The following is a 24281-nucleotide window of genomic DNA, read 5'->3' on the forward strand; positions in this document are numbered from 1 at the left end:
TCTTTAGGCATAAGTAAGTTCAGTAGCAGATACGTAGTAGTTGTCATGAAGTTTTCTGACCCAAAGTATTTGGAATAAATAATATCTATCCTATGAATTACGATAGATGAGAACCAAGGATACGAATGAGATATACAGAGCTAGGACTAGGACCCACCTGACTTTTGGAGTCAACCTTGGTGACTGGAATCTGGGGTTGATTGGGGATCGTAGAGGGTGGTTTTGGTGGGGCTGATAACTGCGCTTTGAGAATGGGAGACGCGGGGGCCGGGGTTCTCTGTGCACCAGTTATGGAATTTTCTAGGGCTGTGCTATCGGGAGCAGGACTTATGGTCTTGAGTGTTCGCTGTTGTGTGGGAAGCACCTTTACTGGAGTTGTGTTGGTCGCCGGGATCGGATGAATCATATTACTCGCTGGTAACGTTTGGCTCGGAAAGGACACTGTCAGTGGTACAGAGCGAACTTTGATGCCTTCGTAGTACTGGGTTCCCGTTGACTCGCCCTTTATCGGATTTGGTCCAACGGTTCCGCCAAAAACGGATCTATATCAACAGATAATTGAATTTTCGTCATCGAATCAATTAAATTCTACATTAATTTCACGTATTGAGCAATTCCAGAGTTTGAATGTTACCTAACACATCTGGGAAAATGAAGTGGCGCGATTACACCTCGTCTTCCGATCTTTGTACAACATCCAAGGTACTTTTTATACAGTTCTTCCTGTTCAATTTTGACTCCCGCCGAATGTTCGAATGTAGCCTTAAGCCAACTAAGGGCGAACTGCTCGTTTTCTTGAATTATTTGCTGGTGAGCATGTTGCTGCTGTATCGTATTCGAGGCTTCTATTGCTTCTAAACAAAGATAAATGAAAACAAAATTGCATTAAATTCTCAATATTTAATAAAGCACTGATCACGAATGGAAATTAATATTCTTCATACTAAAACCCTTGTTTCATGCTGTATAACAACCATTCAAAGCACATCAAAGTGGTCGCGAGTCCAACAAAAACTATTTCTCAGCAACCAAACAACCAAATAAATAATAGTCAGAAGAGCATTGTGTTGATAAAAATACTAAAATATATATATCTAATGCGGAGAGATCAAAATTGCTTACTATGCGAAGTTTGTTTGCTATTAACGCTAGCTGGAGTGGTGGGCCTCGAGGGAGCTGGACTAACAGGGGCTGTGGTGGCAGTGATTGTCGTCGGTACAGATGGTACAGATGAAGCTACAACCTGAACAGGTGCCGCTGGTGTAGCAGTGGCACTTTGTCCACTGGCTGTTGTTGGGACTGTTATAGTCGATACCGTCTCCACGACTCTCATCAAAATGCAAGCTTTTGGTCCATAGCTTTGCGCCTCCACTGTGACCAGAGCAACTAGCGTATCTATAGCCCCGCGTACCCGCGCGACGCTTGTACAAGGACGTTCACCCAAAGAAGTAAGAGCGTAGAGACACTCCAAGGTATAAACAAGCAAAGCAATGTCGCTCAGAGCTAGAAACCTTGAAATTTACAACGTGTGAAATCAGTGACGATAATTAGGTACCTTGAAAGTTTTCTGATTATTCATTTTTTTTATGTCGAGCTTGATTACTTCAAACTAAATTTGGAGAAAAATATACAGCCGTTTCAAGAGCTTTGAGCTTTTTGAGACTATATGATTTTTTACTTTTGCTGACAAGGTTCAATAAAAAAATTCAATTCTTCTAAATATATTAATTGACGAATGAACATTTTACGTCCCAGCACACTTGCCGAATAATCAAGCTTGAGATGAAAATGTAAAAATAATAATGTATGAATCCAAGAATTAAATAAAATTGCCAAAAATTGTGCCAATGGCTGGATAGACGAATGGGTTTACAAATTGTGATAAGAAAATGACTCGAAGATATAATTTACCTGCATATTATTTCGTACGCGCTATCGTCTAGGCCGAGGGTGATAATTTCTTCATTACTATCTTGCTGGCTGATTTTGTTCAGCACCTCAAGGCAGGATATAACAATAAATCTGTCAGGTGAGTCGATGCCCCGTGATACGCAGGACAACATGACATCGGTTATTCGATGGCCAGCTTCTTTCAGTAGAATTTCATTAGCAACATTGCCTAACATGTCAAAACCAAGCTGATGCAGATTGCTCCACCTGGCTCTGACGCATAGGAGTACAAATCTTAGGAAACATCTATTTCTCCCTAAAATCAATATGTTTTCGGGGGTAAAGCTCAAATTCCTTAGAATGGAAGCTATCTGAAGTACGCGCTGGCCATAAGGGTCCTGCGTCCCTAACGTTCGTCCCACACAAAACAAGTCTTTATCCTCCTCGTCGAACCTTATCGAATTCTGATTTTGATATCGACAACTTTCGCTCTCTTCTCTATCGGTTTGCGCGGTATCCAACCGCGAGCATTCCGTTGGTACCTAAAGAACCAAGAATAAATATAAACACCGTTTAAGAAATTGAAGAAGCAGAAACAAATTTTTTTCACTACATACCTCATCCACTTCCATAGGTGTAACATTTTCCTCATTCTCCGCTTGTATGAGCTTGTTCTGTTTTTCTTTTTCAAGAATTTTCCGCCTCGAGAAAGTCTTTGGCGTATTGATGGCTTTTTTCATAAAGTCTCTCTCGTCCGTCAGGTCCAGGGCATCTTGCGCATCGATAACATCCGACCAAAATGAGTTGATGGAGTAATTCCTGACCCGTGAATAGACCTCGATAAAAAGCTGTCGAGTGCCAGGTGAATCGAAGACTCCAGCGTGTGCCAATAGTATATTAACAAGCCGTGGATACTTGTCAAGACGAAGCGAGTGTTTACCCTCGTTTGACAGCAAGGTGCAAACATTTATCGCAAAATCCTGCTCGTTCGGTAGCGGCGAGAGTAGAGACAGAGCAAGCTTGTCATAGTTAGACGGCTTGTACAAGTTTGCCGAGAGACCGTTGTAATCTCGCAGGGATTCTGAAATACCACAAAAATAATTCTGTACAGAAATTACATTTGGACAAATGAATACAAATCAACAGATCACAAGGGCGAAAAGTAAAATCGAAATTTATATCGATTAGCGTTCTATAATTTTGCATATTGAACTCGTCCGCGACATTTTTTTCTTCAACATTCCCTCTTTTATACGCCAAACTTAAATGCAGAGTGACCAATAGATCGGGAATTGCTAGGAAATCGCATCAATCGGGCAAAAGTCAGGGAATCAGCTCGTCCCGTCGGGAAAAACGAATTTCTTCTTTATTTTTCTTCCTCAATTATTTGAAAGTTCCCACTGTACTTCGTAAATTCAACCAAACTTACTTAAGACTGTTCAATTTTCGCACCGCTTCTCTGCCTCTTCGTAGAAAATTTAAGGTATCGTGTCACCGTAAAATCTGTTCAATTTTTCTTAACTTTTAGCGCAAAGAATTGAAGAATACACTAACATTTCTAGTGAAAAAAATCATGTAATCATACCTATGCAGTTTCCAAAGCCTCTAGAATTAGCGTTATTTCACGTTTGTGGATGAAAAAAAAGTAAGTAGTAGTCGGTTGATACCGATAACGCGATGTGCGATCGACGATTAGTTCATGAGCAGATAGACAATGAGTATCAAAATCGAACGTAAGTATCAGCAGCGTCACAATACAGTAGAAACCTTGATTATCCGAGAAAATGAACTTTTGCTGCGAAATATACATTATTGCTCGCTAAAAAATGTGGAGCAGCCGTTCGTAAATTGACAAGAAGATTCTCTCGTCGACTGATCCTCGTTTCTCCAATAACACTTCGGAATAATAAAATAAAGTAATGACAACCCTGTACTTTCGTCATCCTCGACGCGCACACATACACACATATATGTCAGCGCACGATATTCTGGACGCAGTTCCTCACACTGTGATGTTTACAATATTGAAAAACATTTGGTTTATATTCAGTCTAAGCATATTTGTTAATATTTAGATTATTCATAGACCCTTAGCCTGATAAGTGGCGTAAAGGGGGTGGAAGAGGGGAGGACTCCGAGAAGCAGAGCCTTTCGTCAAACGTAGCCACAGCCCTAGAAGATGCTGTTTTGAGTATCAGTTGCATTGGAACCGAGCTGGAGATCGGTGAAAAAACGTAAAGACGTGTCAAGAGAATTCTAGAGACAGAGTGGATTCGTTACCCCTTCGCCCTGTACGCGATAATTAATTATAAGTGAAATAGAAAACAGACTATATTAGAGATAGAGACCTTGTTAGTGAATTAAGACTATTATTCGTGTTGTTATTATCAGTGATTAGATTAAGTGTAAACGAAGTTCCTGCAAGAGTAACTATAGAGACCCCTAAGCCACGCACATATACTATATATCACACCTAAAGATGAAAATTGCATTCCGGGTATCCGAAGCATATAGACTGGGTCCCAATTAATTCTAATAATCGAGGTTCTACTGTAGTCGGTTCTTGACCGTCGGCCAGCTCTATATCAGACTTTATGGAGTGTGAACCTGGAGGCGAGTCAGCGCGTCATAGGCGATCGGTTGAGGCAGGTCAAGGTGGGAAAGCATCGTTAGATAATCCATCCATTATACCTAGGAGATAGAAAGAGAGAGAGAGGAGGTTTCTCGATGCGACGCGTCGCCGTAAAACGTTCGCACGTAGCTACGTACGTACTACCTAAGCTACGTAGCTCGAGACGTCCGTCTCTATGCCCGATCTATGATCGTCTGTGGTAGCAGCAGCAGCAGCAGCAGCAGCAGCAGCAGCAGCAGCAGCAGCTTAGCTACAACTTCTACGTAGTCTCTCGTCGAACGTGCGCGTCCCCCGCCGCGGCGGGCGCGACCCACGCGCTCAAAGTAGGTTGTCCTCGGTCAGGGTCAGACTTCTACGAATCGCTACGGAGGGGCGCGTAGCGTGGCTCGCTTCGCTGACAAGTGCAGTGCAGTCAGAGTCCGAGCCTCGAGCGAAGACGAGGAGCGAAACTTGGGAGCCTCTTATTTTCCCGGAAGCCGCGACTGGATTCGTAGCGTCTACCTTGGATCTCGTTTTGACGAGTAGCGGTAGTAGAAATTGAGAAAAATCTGTATTTTGCCAGGAAGTACAATATCGTGAGAGACATTTGAACATAATAAAAGTCATGATTTTAAACCGTAACGTTCGCGCCGACATCTTGAAAAAAGGTGTTCCAAATCAGTTTTTTGTTAATATCTTGATAAGCGATCGTTCTATCAACGCAGTTCGACGGAGATTTTTCTCGTTTATATAGTAATAGGCGGTTATAAAAACCGTTCTACACTCGGCCCGATCGATCGATCGATTTATCGGTGTGAAATTTTATCAACGAGTATCGCAGGAGCCGTGGATAACGAGCGTCGAAGGTTTTGAACTAGCTTCTCGGATCAGCTGCAACTCGCGGAATACCAACTGTAGACACTGTATTAAAGTTAGTAACGTTACTGCGACGATTCATGCTGAGAAAAAATGGAAAAACCGTTATTTCGGAAATTTGAAATAAAAAAAAAAACAAAGATATTCTATTATATTTTCTCATTCTTTGATCCAATAGCGATTTTTCAATATCCCGCGTCGTCGTGAATTATATTTGGAAAAAGGGACTAAGATATCGATGTCTGAACGAAAAAAAATCCCCATATTCACGAGGACGCAAATGGAATTTTACTAAATTTCCTTAATAGTGAAAACCATAATACATTTATACGTAAATTAAGAAATAAGCTTAAAAAACGCCGCGTGCACTATGCATAGTAATTTTTTAAAACAATCATACTATATACACGTAATAATATGTCATTACAGCATAAAAGCAAGGCAGGAAAAGGCCGGTTATAATAAAAATCAGAAAATCCTGATGCAGTGCAGAAAATAGTCGTCTGCATACAATCCCCCCCCCCCCCCCCCCCACACCCCCACGGAAAGACAAAAAGTAAATAAAAAATTCATCCGAGGTATTAACTTAGGAAGAAAAAAAAGTAAAAATATGAAACCCGCAGGTCGAAAGTGTGCGGTGACGACGTCAGAGCCGGGGATAAATGGTTGTACATACGGTGAAAGAGCCCCATAATACATGCAGAATGTATACACGCAACATAGATACAGGGACCCCTATAATACGCAGAGACTGGTATAGATAGATAGATGCTACCGGAGGCGGGGGAGGGCGTATTGACGTATTGACGTTCGATAACGGGACGTAGCGTCGATAAGCGGCCGTCATACTCGCGGTTTCCACACAACTTGTTCGCGATATGTGAAACGTATGTATACTAGGGTGATCGTGGAAGTTTTTTGCTGTTTGAATTTTAATGTTGGATGATCGTAGATCAGCTTTAAATATGAGAAACTGATTTTCTAATTTTTTCAGATTTTTATTTCGAGCCCTGAGTCTCCTTGCTGAAATTTTTTTCTGTAATTAATTCTTGAATACTAGAATGGAATTCCTCACACATTTTCTTTCTATACGATAAGAAATAACGACGAAGATTAAGAAAAAAAAGCTATTTCATACTTAGCTAGGTTTTGGATGGATATCTTTACTGATGCTTTGAAAAAATTTCCTAAAGCTAGCTGTAATGAGAGCTTTTCAATATACGCTTAGCGCTAAAGAGTACAACACAGTGAGGGACAGGAAGATTAATATTAACATTTAGATACGAATCATCACGATTTTCTATTTCCCATTTAAATAAAATGAGTAAAATCTCAGGTAAGCTCAAAATTATGAAAGAAAAAAAAAGATAATAATAACATTGTCGATTTTTTTCCCTACATTCCTGTATACCGTATACAACGTGACTGATTGTCCTCTTCACGTTGCAGGTTGTCGGTAAAAAGTATTATTATTTTATAAAAATTATATTATATTAATATTATTAAAACATTATTATTTTCATCAATATTACTTTGCATGAATAATTCTTGTATTATCAATGACGTTCGTTATACCCCGGGATCATCGAATGACATACAGAAACGCGCGTGATACGATATTTCGTGAGTGGAAAAGCTGCGTCGACGAGCGATAGGTACGGGTGGGGATTCCCCAGGCCGCCCAGCAGCGAGCATCTCTGCAAACGCGTATTGATTCCGGGGACTCCCCACCGCGTCGTCGTCCGCGAAGGTGATGGTGGTGTTACACTATACCGTCGAACTGTACCAAACGAACCCGGCATTGCATGTACATATAGCGTCGACCCAGAACAACGGAACTATAAGCTACCGGCAATCACAAATCTTCGTATCATGTGTGATGAAACGACTGCCGGGATAATTGCGACGACGCCAAAATATGTTCGGAGGTTTGATTTAAAAAACTTATTGTAGGTACCTGTTCGACGTGGTTCAATGACTTTTGTTATATTTTCTTTCCTAGTTTATTCTTTTTTTTTTTTTTTGGGAAATTTTTCGCCGACAGGTGAGTATAACGTTAAAAAAGGATTTGAATTGATCGTTACTGTATGATTGCTGTGTTCGTCAAAGCTTATTTACCGCCGCTATTCGTACAAAGTCATTTTACGAAACATCGTCATTTTCAAAGACGTGCAAAAACCTCCCTTTCACTTATACTTTTACTGAATATTTTCATTTTTATTACATTTTCATTGACGTTGAATATAGTTACGGGTTACATAGTTAAAGAGTGGAACGTTGTTATTCAGATCTGTTTTAAAAAACCTGGTCTGCTACCGTGGTATACGTATTTTAAGCTCAAATAAGTAGAAAAGTGGGTGGAAGGTAAAAACTTGAAAGGATAAATATATCGAAATTTCAAACATGCGAAAATATGGGTAAATCAACGCTTCGAACAATTCATTTTTCGTTATTTTATTTTCGATCATTCGAAATATCGATTAATCTCAAATTTTCACCCCCACCCAAAAAAGTGAGTATTGAACGAGACGTTAACCAAATCATTACCATTATAATATCACAGTTTCAGAAGCTACTGACTAAACCAAACTACGCGGTTGTTAAAAAAATTCAAAAAAAACTTTTCAAAATACAAGTCTCTTTCTAATGGTTTAAATCAAAAGTCTCCAGCAAAGTTCAGCCAATGCAAAAATTGTAAAATAACAAATTTTCCCAGCAATAGATATTCGTTTATTATTACACTTCGTCGCTTCACCGACTTCTCGTCGTAAATAACTAATCGTAAGAAAAATGTTCACCTATGAAAAAAAAAAAAAAAAAAAAAAAAAAAAATTAAAAGATTAAAAAATAAACCAATTCCATCCCCGTTCGCAACTAAATCTCTATCCGCATTTCGCGATGGAGGGATATTTGCAATTTCCCGGTTACCAGAACCAGGTCGAAGCGCGCCGGCGTCGTCGAGGATTCGAGGCCTACAACGAGCGCGCCCGGGATCGCAAAGTTGAACAACTTGAGCCGGTGAACATCGAGGAACGTCTGCATGGCGCATGCGTGCCGAATATAGACCGAGCGAGCCGAAACGCCTCGCGTGTATTGTGCTCACCTATAGACACGCGAGTATCACGCGTAACTCGGCAAATGCATGCCTACACGAGTACCCACACACACACACACACAGGATATGCATATGCGTGTATAACGTAGAGAAAATGTATTTGCCTACCCTGCACCCACACACTATACATATATATCATCATAACAATGAAAACAATAAAAAACAGCAAAAACAACGACAACGAAGATGACGTAAAAACGGTGTAATTTCAGACTATTTGATAAAATTTAAACTCTCTGAATAAGCAGATATTTTTTTAAACCAGTATATTAGGTATACTTTAGTATTTTATTATACGATTCTTTGTTCTCCCTGTTCGCGATGCGAGATGAAAGGATTTAAAGGAAAGAAAAGTGCAGGAAGAAAGCGCAACGCGATGTGATTATTTTCATTCTATTCTTTTCATTTTTTTCACCTATTAAATCTATTTTCCTATGTTTTGCTCTTATCGTAACTTGTACTGGTGTTTCACGGCTCAAGACGACTCACGGAAATGAATATAATACGTATGTATGCGCATATATATATATATATATATAAATAAGATACACGTATTATACACTCGTAAATGCATAGGCCGTAAAACGAGATAACACGCGACGCTCCTGCAACTACAGAGCGTCTAATCCAGTTGGCTTTGTAATATACCGTCGGATGGATATTTTTCAAGTATAATAATATAGACACTGGAAGAAAACAACGATTATACTGGACTACACATTTTGCATTTCTCTTCTTTATTCTCTAGATTTTTTCTTTAAAACAATGCGAAATAAGCAGCCGAGGCGTATAATTTTTGCAGAAATTCCGAACGTGTATAAACGGATTCGAAGAGACAAACGCGAGATGAACGGCAGCGTGTAATGCAGAGAAGAAAACTTATACATGCAATTATTAATAGCGTTATATTAGTTATGTACATCGAATATTTCGCGAGCGAGTGGGTTTTCGACGTTAAATTTTTGGCACGCCAACGTCAATGCTTGGAAAGAAGTTTATTAGCGTTATATTTTGTAAAAAATAAATTTATCGAAAACAAATTGGTTGTAAGAAAAAAGAAGAAAATAATAAATAAATAAATAAATAAGTACACTCACCGGCAACGTTGTGCTGATGATGATTGTAGGTCAAAGGTACCGAGTGAAGCGCTCTCGCTGACCATTTCCGGTGTCTCGAGTCCTCATCCTCGTCGTCCGCCTGCTGCCCGTCCTCCCCGAGGAAGTGAACCTTCTCGTACCTGTCTAGGTATCTGAAAATCGTCGATATTTTAACATATATAGATACGTTATTATACACTACAAATAACATATCGTCCACGCAAAATATTGTTACATAAAATAAATATCATCCGTTCCTCTGAAAGGTATTTTGATTTTTATTTTTATTATTATTTATTTTTAACCCAGTAATCATGTATTTCTCCACCTCCCCCTCCTTCCAAATAATTACTTGAATTGAATTTATTTCACTTTTACGCATTTATCCTTTACGCGATTAAACGATTTTCAGACAAATTATATAAATGAATTCTGCACGCAACAATTAGTCGATCATTTTTGTACCGCGTAATTATCTAGACGACGGTGAACTTTAAATCACTATAGAGTTTCTTTTTCTTTTCTTTCTTTTTCTCTCGACAATTCAATAATAATCGAGCCAAACCGATACCACATTTTTGCATCATCGTTCATGGCTTCGGAATTCAAGTGTGCGTGGGTAGAGTAGAAGAAAAAAAAAAAAAAAATCATCACGACACTTACAAGACAACCCGTACTTACGTAACCGTAGCAATAAACGATATGTACATCAGAATACAAGAAAACAATTTATTATTACAAGAATATATGATGATGACGATGATGGAAAAAAGAAAACAAATATACGGAATGAAAAATGATTACGGGAAATTGCAAAAATCGCTGTAAACACGTAACGTACATACGTGTAAAAACAAGTTGCAAGAAGTTGTAAAACGTACGTTATCGACGATAAGCGTGTCCGACCGCATATCATCATCATCATCATCATCGTCATCCTCACTACTATTATTATTATTATTATTTTACCTTATACGTAGATGTGGCGAGAGAAAAAAAAAACAAGAGAAGCTGAAAACAAAGTAGGGATGTAGAAAGGAAGTAAATAAGTAAGTATCCGCCGACGGAGTGCGAGCGAATGATCGTCGCGAAGTGACCGACTCTCACTCTCGGCGAGTAGTCTGAGATCGGAAGGCCCCCGCCCCTCCACCTCCCCACCCCCCGCCGGATTCATTTCATTCATGCACCGAATACTACCTAGAGTACATAGTCGTCGTTTTGCGGCGTCGCGTCGCGTCGCGTCGCGTCGCGTCGCCTGGCGTCGTATCGGCGGACGGAGTTGCCGAGAGTGTGATGGAAGAGCGGAGTGGATTGCCGGCCGGCGGTTTAGTTTGGTTTGGTTTTCTTGGTTGCCTGCTTGCAGGCATATTAGATTGTATTATCGATGCCGCAGCACGTGTGCCGCCTCCCGCAGGCACGACTCGGCGTCGTTGCACCGACTGGTAAGTCTGACGATAAACGTGTGTATAGAAAAGCAGCCCCCCCACCCCCCCGCCCCCCGCGGCGGCTTTTGTGAATGGGGAAAAAGAGAAAATTGCGATGATGAATTGCCGGTACAGAAAATAATTAAGGAAAAATTATTACACATGCACCTCAAATGCAGAGCTAAGAAGATAAGTGTATAGGTAGCGTAGACTTTACTGATACGTTTAGAGCAAATTATAGAATATTTTATTTACCAAAATTATAAATTAAATTATAATCCAATCGCTGGAGGGTTAGATATTGCACATTTATTTTTTTGGCAATTTTAGAACTAAGGATGAAACGGGATCAACCAAAAAAGGTCGATAACCGGTACACTCGTCTTATCGTGAAAGATGATGGCTAATGAAATAGAAGGAGAAGAGGAAGAGTGCAAAAACAAAGAAAGAGAGAAGTTATTCTTTTCTTATTCGATTTCGGTATTTTCTATCTCACCTCAAACACGTTTGGCACGTTATTTTCTAGAAGACTAACAATAAGGCTTCTTCGTATCGATAACACGTTATGAGAACGATTGAGGTGATGTGAGAGACGTGATAGTATGTACATTATTGTACATACATATTGTGTAACAAGTAGGCAAACTCGGTTTTTTCGGGCTGAGCGTAAGTTCGCAATACGAGTCTCAGGGGAATATTGCAAATCCGCGAGACGAAAAGATCGTTGTCTCTTTGTTGCATATATATGATTCTTTATATAACAAGAATATGTTACGCGTTTTTGCCACGAAGTACGAAATTGAGGTTGGGTTCGCGTGATATCTGATTTGTTCGCGAGATTTTTATTGATTTATCAAGTATTGTGAATAAGGATTAATTTTTTTGTTCTTATTGCTTAATATCAATTTACGCTACACACAAGATCCACACTTGTAATATCAAGTCTCCAATTGATGTTTGAAAAGTCTGTCTGACGACTTTTTCATTATTAATTCAACCTCGTAAAATAGTTATAATTCAATATGAACTTTCAATTTATGAGTATAAGATTGCCGGACGATATATCGTTGTGTTATGGATCTTGATCTTTGGGTTAATTATAAATGTCACAACAGAAATAATAATTAAAGTGCTACAACGTGTTTCTTCACCAATTCAAAAAAAAAAAAAAAAAAAATGCGAAAAAGATGAAAAATCGAATGAGCGTGATCACAGAATCTTTCTTTTGACCTGATCAAACTTCTAAGAGGAAGCGACGGTGTAAAATCGTCAATTATTTTTTTTTTTTTCCGAAACACCCTAATGTGATATACAATGTAAATAAAAAGTATACAATTCTACGCAATATTCGCTTACCTTAGGTATATTTGTTTCAAGCCGACACCGCTGTTCACGCATTCGGTTGGCAGGTGAAACTGTTCGCAGAGTGAGGTCCATTCGTTCCTCGAGTTTACCTGTCGGACAGATAACACAAACGTTTACAATAAATTTCAATTCAATTTCAATGTCAGTACGATGTGCATAATATACGCGAATTTTTTCGCATCAACAAGCAAATCACAGAATGAAGCACAATAGACAAAATAAAAAAAAAAAATACATCAATGATCAATTAACACGATTTTGCCTAATTTATCATATCATAATCACTTTATTTTTGGGTAAAACCAGAATTTCTCGCCACCCCTTAAGAAAATAATGCCTAAAATCAGAATAAAATGTTTAGAGTAATGACGATTTCCGAATAATTCATATTTAATAAAAATTTCGAGCAGGTTGATTTAATCTCTTGTTATTTAAAAAATTCCTGGGATCCACTTTGCCCAACCCTCCCCACGTCAGTCTACGTCTAATGTAAAGTAATTATAATCGAAACAGTTAAAATGAGAGTAACAACGCAGTTTCTTCCGGATTTTTATCGATCAGTTTCTCACTTTTGCGAATATTCTCACGTGCATATATATGTATATGGACGTTGGTATAGATAGTTAGGTATACAGTACGCACCCTCAAGCAAAATCAGGGACGTTTATGGCCCCGCGGTTTACGAGCCCGCGGTTTATACGTGCAGCCTTATACACAGGCTTATTACAGCGCAAAGTTATTTCTAGTCGCGAGAAGCCTTTGACCCGCCACGAAGCCAGAAAGTAAGTATAAAGACTTGGATGTCGGTCAGAAAAGGTACAAAGAAAAAAAAAAAAAAACTTGTGCAGCCGCGATGATTGAATTTTTTTTTTCAATATTTCCCAACGTTTTTTCTTTCTTTTTTTTTCTTTTTTAAATATACCGAATAATAATTAATTCACAATGTTTCATCGTACGATCGAAATTCCTTGATATGAATTCGGAAAATCGTCATAGTTTTTAATTTCCTACAATACATGTATAAACTGCTGTAGCCTCTGGAAGGACAGAGATTATTAGCAGACGTTCGACGGTATAGAGGGATGAAAAAAATTCACCGGATTCTGGTGGCACAAATACCAGCAGTGTGTAGGTATAATATGGCATCCTGCATCAGCAGCACTGGGTTAGTGCTCCTTGGATCTCAGCCCGAGTCGGCGGCTGTCTATTCATAGCCTCGGAGAAGACCGAGGGACATCGTCTAAGGTGCAAGGTAATCCCGTCGTTGCACAATTTGTCGTCACTTTATACCGAGCAAGAATTTTTACTAATTTTAATTAAATCCTAGTTCCGCTGGAAATATAGGTAACCCGAAACAATAAACGTTAACTATATCGAATTTCCAAAATTTCAACCTGCATCAATCATATCTTATATTATGAAAAATAGTATATATATTATCTACTAAATCTACAAAATAAACGATTATCACGCTGACCAATTGAGGAAAAATGAATATATATATATATATATATATATATTTGAGCATAAAAAATTCCTGACTTTTCAAGTCAACTTTTTCTACCAACTCTTACAGAGTACTTGAAAGAAATTTACCTAGAATAACGAGATGTGCTTATAAACTTTCGTTCGACTTATTATCGTCAGTCCAGTGTCAGGCGATGATTGACAAACCTCGGTCACGACGTCGTCTACTAGCCGTTCATAAATCGAAAGTTGCTGGCACAGGTTTCGTAATTGGTGATAAAAAAAATGATAAATTGCAACTGGTTCCGAAAATCGACGCTCAGGAGTCGCGGAGCAGGAAGAAGAAGAGAAGAGAAGAAGAGAATAAGAGGTCACGGCTGTGTGTGTTTGATGCAGTCGAACGCGTGGTGGTTAAACTCTGCGGCGCGATTGCCCCGACCTATCCCAACAACAACACGGTTGTATGCTATACAGACGTATACGTACGTCGCGGAAGACCACGTGACCCGCACTGACGTTTCGACTTTCTCGAGGAGCAGCAGCAGCAGCAGCAGCAGCAACAGCCAACCGAACACGAATGAAACGAAACGAAACGCAGACGCGTGCGAGCCCTCGCCGATACCAGAGCTACCCAAGGACGGCGCCTCCACCTCGTCCTCGTCCTCCTCCTCCTCATCTTCATCTTCGCCGCGAGGCATCGGAAAATCCTCCCAACTTTCTACCCTGATCGGTATTAACAGCAACGAAATCGCGAAGTTAGATAGCGGTATCAATAGAAAATCATTCCTCATCTTTATCTTCTTCTTCTATCTAACAATTTTACATACACGCACAGAAGTGTACGATGTGCCAAAGTAGGTATGAACACTTGTCAAGGTATCGTTATTAGTGAAAAATTACGTATGGCGAGAAGTTAGCCGACAAGACGCATAAATAATATATAATAAATATTATACGACGAGATCGCACGTTATTTATTCTCCCCCCTCCCTCCCGCTCCTGTTTCTGCAAAGGTTGCCAGGATACTTTCTCTGGAAAGGAAAGATGTGTGTAAAAACAAATTGTAAAAAAAAAACAACAACAACAACAAATTAAAAACAAATAAATAAATAACTCAGCAAATCGTCGGACGTCAGGCGAATTTGAGGAGGCGGAGGGCCGAAGTCCCCTCGCTTAAGTGAGGAGGTTCATTTTCATTCGGTCCGCTCTCGTAGACGGTCGACCGTCTACGAACCCACCGGTTGCCTGTTTGCCCCCCGCGCACTCGTTTCTCTCCTCTCTCCGCACGGCGCTCGCTGCTCCTTCGTTCGGCTGTACGCCAATCGCGAGGACCACGTGTTCGACTACGTAGTGACGTCACCGTTAACGTCACGGGAGTTTGAAAAACCGCGTGGTGCCAGCCGCTACTCGTCAATGATTTTATCCGTGTAGTAGCACCAGCAGCAGCCTTAAACGCGGGCGCCCGCAGCAGAGCCGAGGTTCGGGATCGGGATCGTCTGCTGCGCCGTTTCTTCTCGTCGTTTGTAAAACCCCGCGTGTCCCCTTAGATTTGTAATGCATGGCAGCTATTCTTACGTAATATTCTTATCGTCATTTTCACCATTTTCTACATTTTTAGTGTTTCTCACTTTTTGGAAAACAACGCTTATCGATTTACTGTGGCGATCTCGTGGCGAAGAAGAAGAAAAGGAAAGGAAGAAAGAAAGAAAATAATGAAAAATTTCATTCGTTTCCCAATGTTTTCAGCTTATGAACTTTTTTCTTTCAGCAATTTACAGGAATGCGTGCATAAAAATACTGCACACTGTACGACTGTGACAACTTGCACAGATAACGATCTTTGAAAGATATCTTATCGAATCGTGCTGTCATCGATAATTTCCGAGTGTTTTTAAGTTCGATTTATTCATTTGTGACATTTTTTAAATTATAGCTGTAAGATATCTAGAATTTTTGTTTTCAGCCTTTCGGTTAATCGATTGACGATTGTTAATAATCAAAGAAATACCAATACTTTTGCAGTATGTGAGTTATAATTGGAATATTATGAAATGTGAATATCGCCGTATCTATACAAGGTACCGATTTTTCTTTATTACAGGGAAATTCGACTTCTGATCTGAGGTTTATGCATGACGACGTTTTCATGCTAATTCGTTGTATTCATGAACTGTAGCTTGCCTGGTAAATACGCAATTTGTATTTTCTCGCGCGTATTTGTTACGCATAGGCTTTGCTTTTTAGCTACATTGTCAACGTTTTTAAATAAATTGAAGAAAAAAATATATTCGTATAAATTATTTCACCGTCCCCGCCCCCTCGAAAACCTCGATAACAACTTTGTTATCTAGGACGATGAGTCTGGAGAGATTATCCTGTAAAAAATCTCATAATTCTCGATAAAAATCTTTACAGATAGTCAATACAGGGTGCAGAATTTAGAAATATGTATTTTGAAAGTCTCGTCTTCACACCCAATTGTTTCAAAGTACGGAAAGTAAGAGCATCAATTTTTGAGAATGTTTTAAATTTGAAAAAATCTTGGAAAATACACTTTCTGAAAGATTTAATTAATTACACGTATATGCTGAGGTAGATAAATAATTAATTCTTTTTATTTAAATATCGAAAATTACGATAAACTTTTACCAATAAGACAGCGTCCCTATTAACACAACATATTGATTCGTTCCACCGTTTACATAATAAAAGACAAAAAAAAAGCTCATATCATCCGTTATTTTTCATCTCTCCATTTATTAGACTTTTCCATAGTTGAAATTATTATATATTTAGTATGAACAATAGACATTAAGCAATTTCACTTTGATCCATATTGAATCAAAACATTATATCGTTCGTCCTTGGAAATCCACATAAAATAGTGATTAGATTTTAACGTCACCAATGCAGATTCGAAGGTCCGTACATTTCACACTATATTTACAAATCATGGATAATAAATATTCTTCCAGATCAAAAAGATCAACACGATGCCCCATGACGAGTTTTATCGTCGTACCTTGCTGCGTAAAATTCATCGTCATAAACATGTACCTCCAGCTAGGAGATGACACGTATGTATAAATCCGTTCCATCGATGCGAAGGATATCGTGAAGATATAATAATTTTTTGTATAATTTTCGAGTTTAACGACAAGGTCGAGTTCCTCTCTCCCTCTGCACCCGAGACAGACTTCGAAGCGTCGTTTGTATACTCGGCGAGCACGTGGGTTCGCAGTCCCAGAGCGCGACTGACAGTTCCTCTCGTAGTCAGCTGATCGGTCGTCGGTCGGTTGGTCGGTCGGTCGGAGAAAAGGGAGGAGGAGGAGGAGGAGGAGGAGGAGGAGGACGGGGGGGAGGTTGGCAGCGCGCAGTCTGGCGTCGAAGAGATCAGCTGATCGCGTCGTCGTCGCCTCGTGTGTCTTTGTATATAGTATAGGTACGCGCGTTATGCCCCCTCCCTCCACCTCCTCCACCTCCTCACCATGCGTCTCTCTGCAGTGTAGCAACATTGTAGCTGCCGGTGCAGCAGCGGATACCTCAAAGAAACGCGGGAACGACCGCCGAAGCCGCAGAGGAAACACGAGTCTGCAGAATGAAACCTCTTCGCGCTCTTCTCTTGTAGTCGATTGTTACAGGAAATGCTTCTGTTGATGGGTAGAGATGGGTGAGGATCGGAGTTACGAGATCGTTTCGAACAGAGATTAAATCTGGGGTTGGAAGTTGGAAGTTGGAAGTTGGATGAATTTTTATACAGATCATGTCACTAATTGGTAAGGGGTTGTTACAAGGGTTGTCTGAGTTTGGAAATTGTTTTAACCACGCCGTGGTTGTTGTATAACTTGAATGATAATTCGAACAATATGGGATTGACAAGGCAATTGATCGACGTATGGTTTCGAAAAACAAGCTCGATGAACGTCAGACATGTGTAAAAATGAAATAAAAATATGTGAGTTAGAATAAATTTCGTAATTTAATTGATTCGGACATTTTTGACTCAACCGGACTTCGTTCCGTAGGATTTACAAGAGAATTCGGTGAAACGAGTATAACGCGTCGAGGTTGGCTAAACTTAATTTCCGCTCAATTTAACCGGGCGTAAAAATCGTCCGAGATCTTTGTCCGGTGAACGTAACGTTTATAGAATGAATAATAAAGGATCGTTGCAGGTGTAACGGAAAAGGTACTTGATAATTTAGACAACTATAAGTAAATTAGTCTGAAGAATATATAAGCTGTTTTACACTGCATCTAATTGTGAATAATTATATCACGTGATCACTGCCCACGTTTCTCGATTATACCAAGAAAACACCTATAGTCGTTTGCAAGTGCCGTGAGAGACGGATATGAATTTAAATGTGAGAAGTCTGGGTTCAGATTAGATCTAAGCATTTAGATATAACGTATTTGTGTTACTTGTATACGTATACATACATAAATTTATGTATAACAAAGGTTTGCAAATTTGTGCAATTCTTGATGATATTCAGATAAAATCGCATAAAAACAGGATCGAAAATAACGATTTAATAAAAGAGAAAAGATGTGCAGGCGATGGTATGACGGAATTCTGTAACGAGTGTATCGAAATCGAGAGCATGCATTTATCGCTGAATGCTCATTTGAGTCCAAGAGCGTGAAAACGATATTCGAAAGGACGAGGTAATCTCAATCCAGTAAAACGCCTCTGGCGCAAAACAAGTGTAATAGAACAATCAAGTATAAAAGAACGAGAACATAGAGCCTATAACTATACACGATGTACTTTTTGCCGAGAGACAATTTATGGTTTCTTTTCGTAATCGGAAGACGAATTAGATTCACACTTCCGTATCTGACAATCGTAATTGATAACACAAGGCTTCGTCAAGTGAGAATGATTTTTTTATTCTACGTTGAAAAAATTCACGTATTAAATTTAAGCGTTCGTCAAAATTTTATAACGCAGATATGTTTAATTTTCCTAATCACATGCGTCTACATAGCGGTAAAAGAATCGATGATGCTTAAACATCCGTAGTAAATTATCATTATCAGAATTAATTAATTAATTACGTTGATATATAGAGGAGCACGTTGCGTCGCTTTGCGACCCGCAGGCAGTGTCCGACCGTCGAGTAATTTACGATTATACACGGTGAATATAACGCGATTATACCTTTTCTTTTTTTTTTTACTTTTACCGTCGATGCAACATACGCGCGTATATCAAGACGGATTTTATGTAATATACTTTTATTAAAAGGGAACAAGTTGTTTACACCATACATATATATGTAAGTATATATCCGCCAGTTTAGCTTGTCTTGAATAAACATTTGTAATCTGTCGGTGAACAGTTAGAATCTGGAATTTATCCGCGAACCAGTAATGACGATAACAACGTTAGCAATACACAAGAAAATATATTGTACATAGATAAAAATTTGCGTTTTATTTCGCGAGTTCAAAGTAGCGACTTATCCCCGAAGGAATCGACTAATGTGTGTGTGTTTTATATGCTCTCACACCCTTCGCGGCAATGAAGTAATTTTCAAAGCAATCATCGATTCAATATATCTCCTCTCTCTCCCTTCGTCCCTCCAACGACGCTCGAAAGAAAGTATCACCCACAGAGAGGTTAATTGATTCTCAATTTTGGTTGTCTCGTAACCAATCCCACGATCAAACGAAAAAAGTGTCAGGTTTTTCGGTATTTGTAGTATATAAAATGTAAAAAACCAAAAATTTTATTCGAGGTAAATCGATAGCCTTGAATCGGAAATATCTACTTCATAAAAAAAAACTGCACCATCCACTGTGCACTAAGGGAATAACAATAGCGATGAACGGGCGGGAAAAGCGTGTCATACAGTACTTTGAAGCAAATTCTGCAACTTCTTGAAACCTGAAATCGGTATTCGCACGTATTTACATGCATGCATATACATACGATACAATAAAATACACTCGGTGCGAGGAAGACGCGTATTACGCGCATTAAAGTAACGATAAAAGAGTCGAAAAGCGAGCGCCGGTGCAAAGCACACACACCGTGTACGTATGTACATCGCGCAGCAGGCGGGCAGCTGCAGCGCACGACGACGGCGACGTCGACGACGACGACACTCTGCAGAGTACGATATTCCGTTGAGCCGGGTCTCCCCCCTTCTCGCCTCGTCCCTCGGTCTGTCTCTTTCTCTCGCTGGCGTATCGCGGCGGTTAACAGCGTTGCCAGATATAGGGTTCGACTATCCTTGTCCCCCGAGTCTCGTCGCTCGTCGCTGCCTCCCCCCCCCCGCCCCTGCGCCGGTGTCGCCGGTCCGTCGGCCTTAGCGAGCGTAAAGTTACTTCTTTCGCTCTTTTAACGACTCGTTTCTCCTCCCGTTTCTCCCCGCGGATAGAGAGCGAGTCTCTAACGAACTTACGTATCGCGTTACTTAAAACCGATGCTGCCTCGCAGACGATGCTGAAAGGATAAAGCAAAGGTGAACGACGCGAGTGAGACTCTCCGGAGTACTTGGGTGCCTCGGAATCATAAGGATCTTCCGCACGACGTACAAAACCATTTATCTACCATGTACCGTTCGGATCGGTGAGGAGGGGGCCGCAGAATCACCGAGTATGGTACTCTCGCGAAAAGCGTCTCTTAACTTCCGCGATAAAATATCAATCATTCGTCCGTTATTCCGTGCGAGCACCTCGATGCGAAGACTCGAAAATACATTCGCTTTGAAACACCAGAGGTTTCTTTTTGCTCCTCCTTTAAATTTGGTTCGATTGCAAGCTACAATGGTCGCCGTTGCGTCTTCTCCTCCAAAGCAAGAAGAGAGATCTGGACCAATAAGAGAATAAAAGAGAAGAAAGGAGACCGAGAGACTATAACGCTGGCCGATCTGACCGCCGCGCGTGTTGCTCTTCGAGTCTGGAGGCGAGGCTTCGAATCTTCGATGTTGGTGCCAAGCCGCTACCGTCGCGTCGGTGGCTATCGAGGCTCGGCTCTGGCTTCTTTGCTCCGTTCGCCGCCGAGTTCGCTCCCCGAGAAACCGCGCCGACGGCGGTGTTGCCGGGTCGGAATCTTCGCCTCGGCCTCGGCTCACTTCACGCGCGCTACTTGCTCGAGTAGTCGAGCAGCGCTGCGCGTCGCCCGGTATGCGACGCCGGGGCGCGGCGTTGCCGTATCGACCGCTGCCCGCCTGCCCGCCTACCGGCGGGGCGACCCCCGCCACGAAACGTCGCCTCCTCGCTACCCGTTCGATCTTTCCTTCGTTCCGTTCCTCGCTGTGTGTGCCTCCGATCCTCGCTTTAACGACCGACAAACCGCGTGTCTAGGGATACGAGCCGAACCCGCATGCCTGTGCGTACACGTACCTAACTAACTACCTATACCCACAGCTTTAGCAGCCTTGCATTTCTCTCCCTTTCTCTCCGTGCGATTCGTACATTTTATTTCCGGAATAATGATAATAGAGTGTGTTTCTCGCTTTTTTACGTTTGTGATTCTGCAGAATGATTATCATTCTTATTACCACTCACTATCTCACTCACTCTCAGAAAAAGATGGGTACATAATATGCGGTTGAGTGGCGAGAAGATGAACAAAAAGGTCGAACCACCCGGTCCGTCGGCGGTCGTTGTGCGAGGGGACCAACTTCCATAACACGGAATTATAATATATACGTTATAGTATCGGGACAGAAAGAAGTCGTAAAATTCGCATCAGTTATTTGCGCCGAGACGAATAAGAGAGGGTGAATTTTTTGCACGAGTTTAGACCAGATTATTATTCTGCTTACTGCAACGGAACACGTTTAAGGTGAAATGAACTGAGGAGAAAAAAAAATACGAATCGACGAAAAATCGAGCCAAGTCGTGCATAAAAAAAAAAAAAAAAAAAAAAAAATAGATCCACGGGAAAGTGAGTACCTACTTCCTTTCCTCGGTTACCAACAAGAGAAGGAGACTAGGCGCCGCGACTGGCGCACACACTTGTTGACGGTTAAAGCCTTCGGCTACCGTCGGCCACCGTCTACTCCTCTACATCCCTTCCTCTTCTTCACCTCCGCTGATCTATTCCCCCCACCCTGCGACCGCGCAATGCGACCCTGACCTTGCGCCACTTCCGCGTTATCCTTACGTTAATAAGTTTTTAGTAGGTCTGCTCCTGCCTCTCCTCCTCCTCCTCCTCCTCCTCCTCCTCCAACAGCCCGCAATCGGCAATCCCGGAAATGGAAACAACGTGGAGAATAATAATTATCGTGTATTTCGCACAGGAAGCTTGCTTCTTGTAACAGTGTTCTTGGCACGGTACAGGATACAAGAAATTCGTCACACGTGTGGGCAGTTAATCGCTGCACACGGTCGGTGATGCTTTCCGTTAATTTAACGAGAAAAGCTGGATGGCCGCTGCTAGTGATTCGAAACACATACGTGCATAAACAATATGCATTTTCCCCAGCAGCTGGAAGGCTTCAGTTTATCCGCTGGATTTCTCCCATGCAACGTTTACGACGTAATAATCACGTGTGTAGGCACGTATGTTCGCGCGTTACGCGGTGACTGTGACAGCAACAAGAGAGAGTCGATCGTGCTACCCGTGCAGCAGCAGCCCCTTTGATTTCTTTGGTAGAATAAAAAGAGAAAGACACGCTAATCAGCGTGCGTGAGGCTGCTGTCTTCTTTGCACATCCGTCGGTAAAGAAGAGTATCTAGTTAGGTGTACTCGTGAGGCACGCGTGTACGACACCGTCGACACAGGGTTAGTAACCCCCGGAGGGAAGGGAAGGGGATTTGCCGTCTATCAGTTCCGTGAGCGTTGCTTATCCTCCGTTAATTTCGTTCTATACCCATTTATCGTGTTTCACCGCGTGGCCTCTCATTCCCTCTTCTTCCTCCTCCTCTTCCTCCTTCTCCTCTTAATGGCACCTTTCGCCGAGTGTCAGCTCGCCACGCGACCAGGCGCCGAATATCGATGGTATAAGGGAAGGGGAGACGAAGAGAGACGAAGAGAGACGAAGAGAGTCCGATACTGACTATCCGTGTGTCGTAGTATTACGTCAGGAAGGCTGCTGGCCGGCCGGCGGACGGCATTCGACGACCGAGTGCTGACTGCATGTCGCATCGGGACACCAGAGGCGACGGTGGTTGCGCGGAGGTTCCGATTGACGCGCGAAGATTCGCGGCACTCGCCACGCGGACCTGGTCCTCTCCTCTCCTCTCCTCTCTTCTCCTCTCCTCTCCTCTCCTCGCCGCTCCGCCCCGCGCCGGAAGCAGCGCGGCAAGTTCAAGGAACCGTCGTGCACTTCGAGGGCGGGGGAGGGGGAGGCGAAAGGTGATGTATATACGCATGTATCGGGAAGTCCCACCGCGACACGATAATGAGCGAGAATTTTATGTTTTTACAAGTGTGCGGCGAGTCAACGACGGACCGTCGGATATGCTTGTGCGGAGGTAGTTTTCGTTTCAAGGGTTTGTTGCTCTGATAATATTTTAAAATATGAAAAATAATTATATACCATATAAGTACCTATAGAAAGGGTGTAGTTGCAACTTTTCACCCCGAAGACAATACGTAAATAAATAAATGTGCGTATTCTAATATACTGTGTGGAAATGTTAAACGATAGATTGTCCGTAACCCGATTTTTTATAAAAGTCCATTCTCGTCCGGCTGAGGATTTTATTGTACTCACATGGCGCATATTCTCTTGTATAATATAGACGTAGTCGTTGCTGCGGTTCGTTATACGAACTGAAACTGGCAGGAAGTACGACCGGGTCGTCGCATATGCTCGACTCGGGAAGAAAGTGTTTCCGATCGTATGATGATTGTTATCCAAGGAATAATTATTTTCTTTTTTCTTCATCTTTCTTGCAGTACAACGTTACAAGAAATCCATCGTAGTCCTTCGTCGTCGCAATTACGATAATTGAAAGAAACAAATTTCCAATAATTTATAACCGTTTTCTTTTTTTATAATACCTTTGGGGATAATCGTCGGTTTGCTCGTTTTAGTCCTCACGCGACGCTTTTTAAACTCGGAGCAATTTCCCCTGCCTCGTTTTCAGGCGCGCATCATCCGCTCGTTTGTTTACATACTTTACTTTTCTCCCGCACGAGGTTCTCTCCGCTGCGCGGTCAATGAATGACTGACGAAAGCCGATGTTCACCGTCTTTGCACGTTGAAAACCTCGCATTCTCATTCTCATTATCATTCACACACACACACACTTGAAACCGAGAGAGAACATTGAACAAACTTCATTATCATCATCATCATCATCATCATCATCATCATTATTATTATTATACTGCAGAGTATAGTTGGCGCGATATTTATTTCGATCCGTAACATCTATGCACACGTTTCTTATTATTATTGATATTTACTTTTCACACTCCACCTACGTCAATGGTAAATTAATTATTCTGTATTCTCGAGAACGCG

At 41.2% G+C, this 24281-nt stretch overlaps 1 protein-coding gene across 8 annotated transcripts in view; it reads right to left on the reverse strand.

Annotated features, from left to right (window-relative positions):
- Window positions 1-24281, reverse strand: part of LOC124412699 (AT-rich interactive domain-containing protein 2) — a 36877-nt gene that overhangs the window by 9812 nt on the left and 2784 nt on the right. For 6 of the 8 annotated variants that reach the window (XM_046892799.1, XM_046892795.1, XM_046892794.1 and 3 more), the window contains exons 3-9: window positions 12370-12467; window positions 9590-9741; window positions 2508-2971; window positions 1912-2432; window positions 1123-1511; window positions 635-854; window positions 158-542 (exon numbers count right to left, since the gene is read on the reverse strand). In XM_046892799.1, the coding sequence (XP_046748755.1) occupies window positions 158-542; window positions 635-854; window positions 1123-1511; window positions 1912-2432; window positions 2508-2971; window positions 9590-9741; window positions 12370-12467 (2229 nt within the window). The remainder of the gene's footprint in view (window positions 1-157; window positions 543-634; window positions 855-1122; window positions 1512-1911; window positions 2433-2507; window positions 2972-9589; window positions 9742-12369; window positions 12468-24281) is intronic. The other 2 variants (XM_046892796.1, XM_046892798.1) reach the window with 1 other exon arrangement.

Source organism: Diprion similis, chromosome 11 (assembly GCF_021155765.1).
Source record: "Diprion similis isolate iyDipSimi1 chromosome 11, iyDipSimi1.1, whole genome shotgun sequence".
In the NCBI taxonomy this organism is placed as follows: Eukaryota; Metazoa; Arthropoda; class Insecta; order Hymenoptera; family Diprionidae; genus Diprion; species Diprion similis.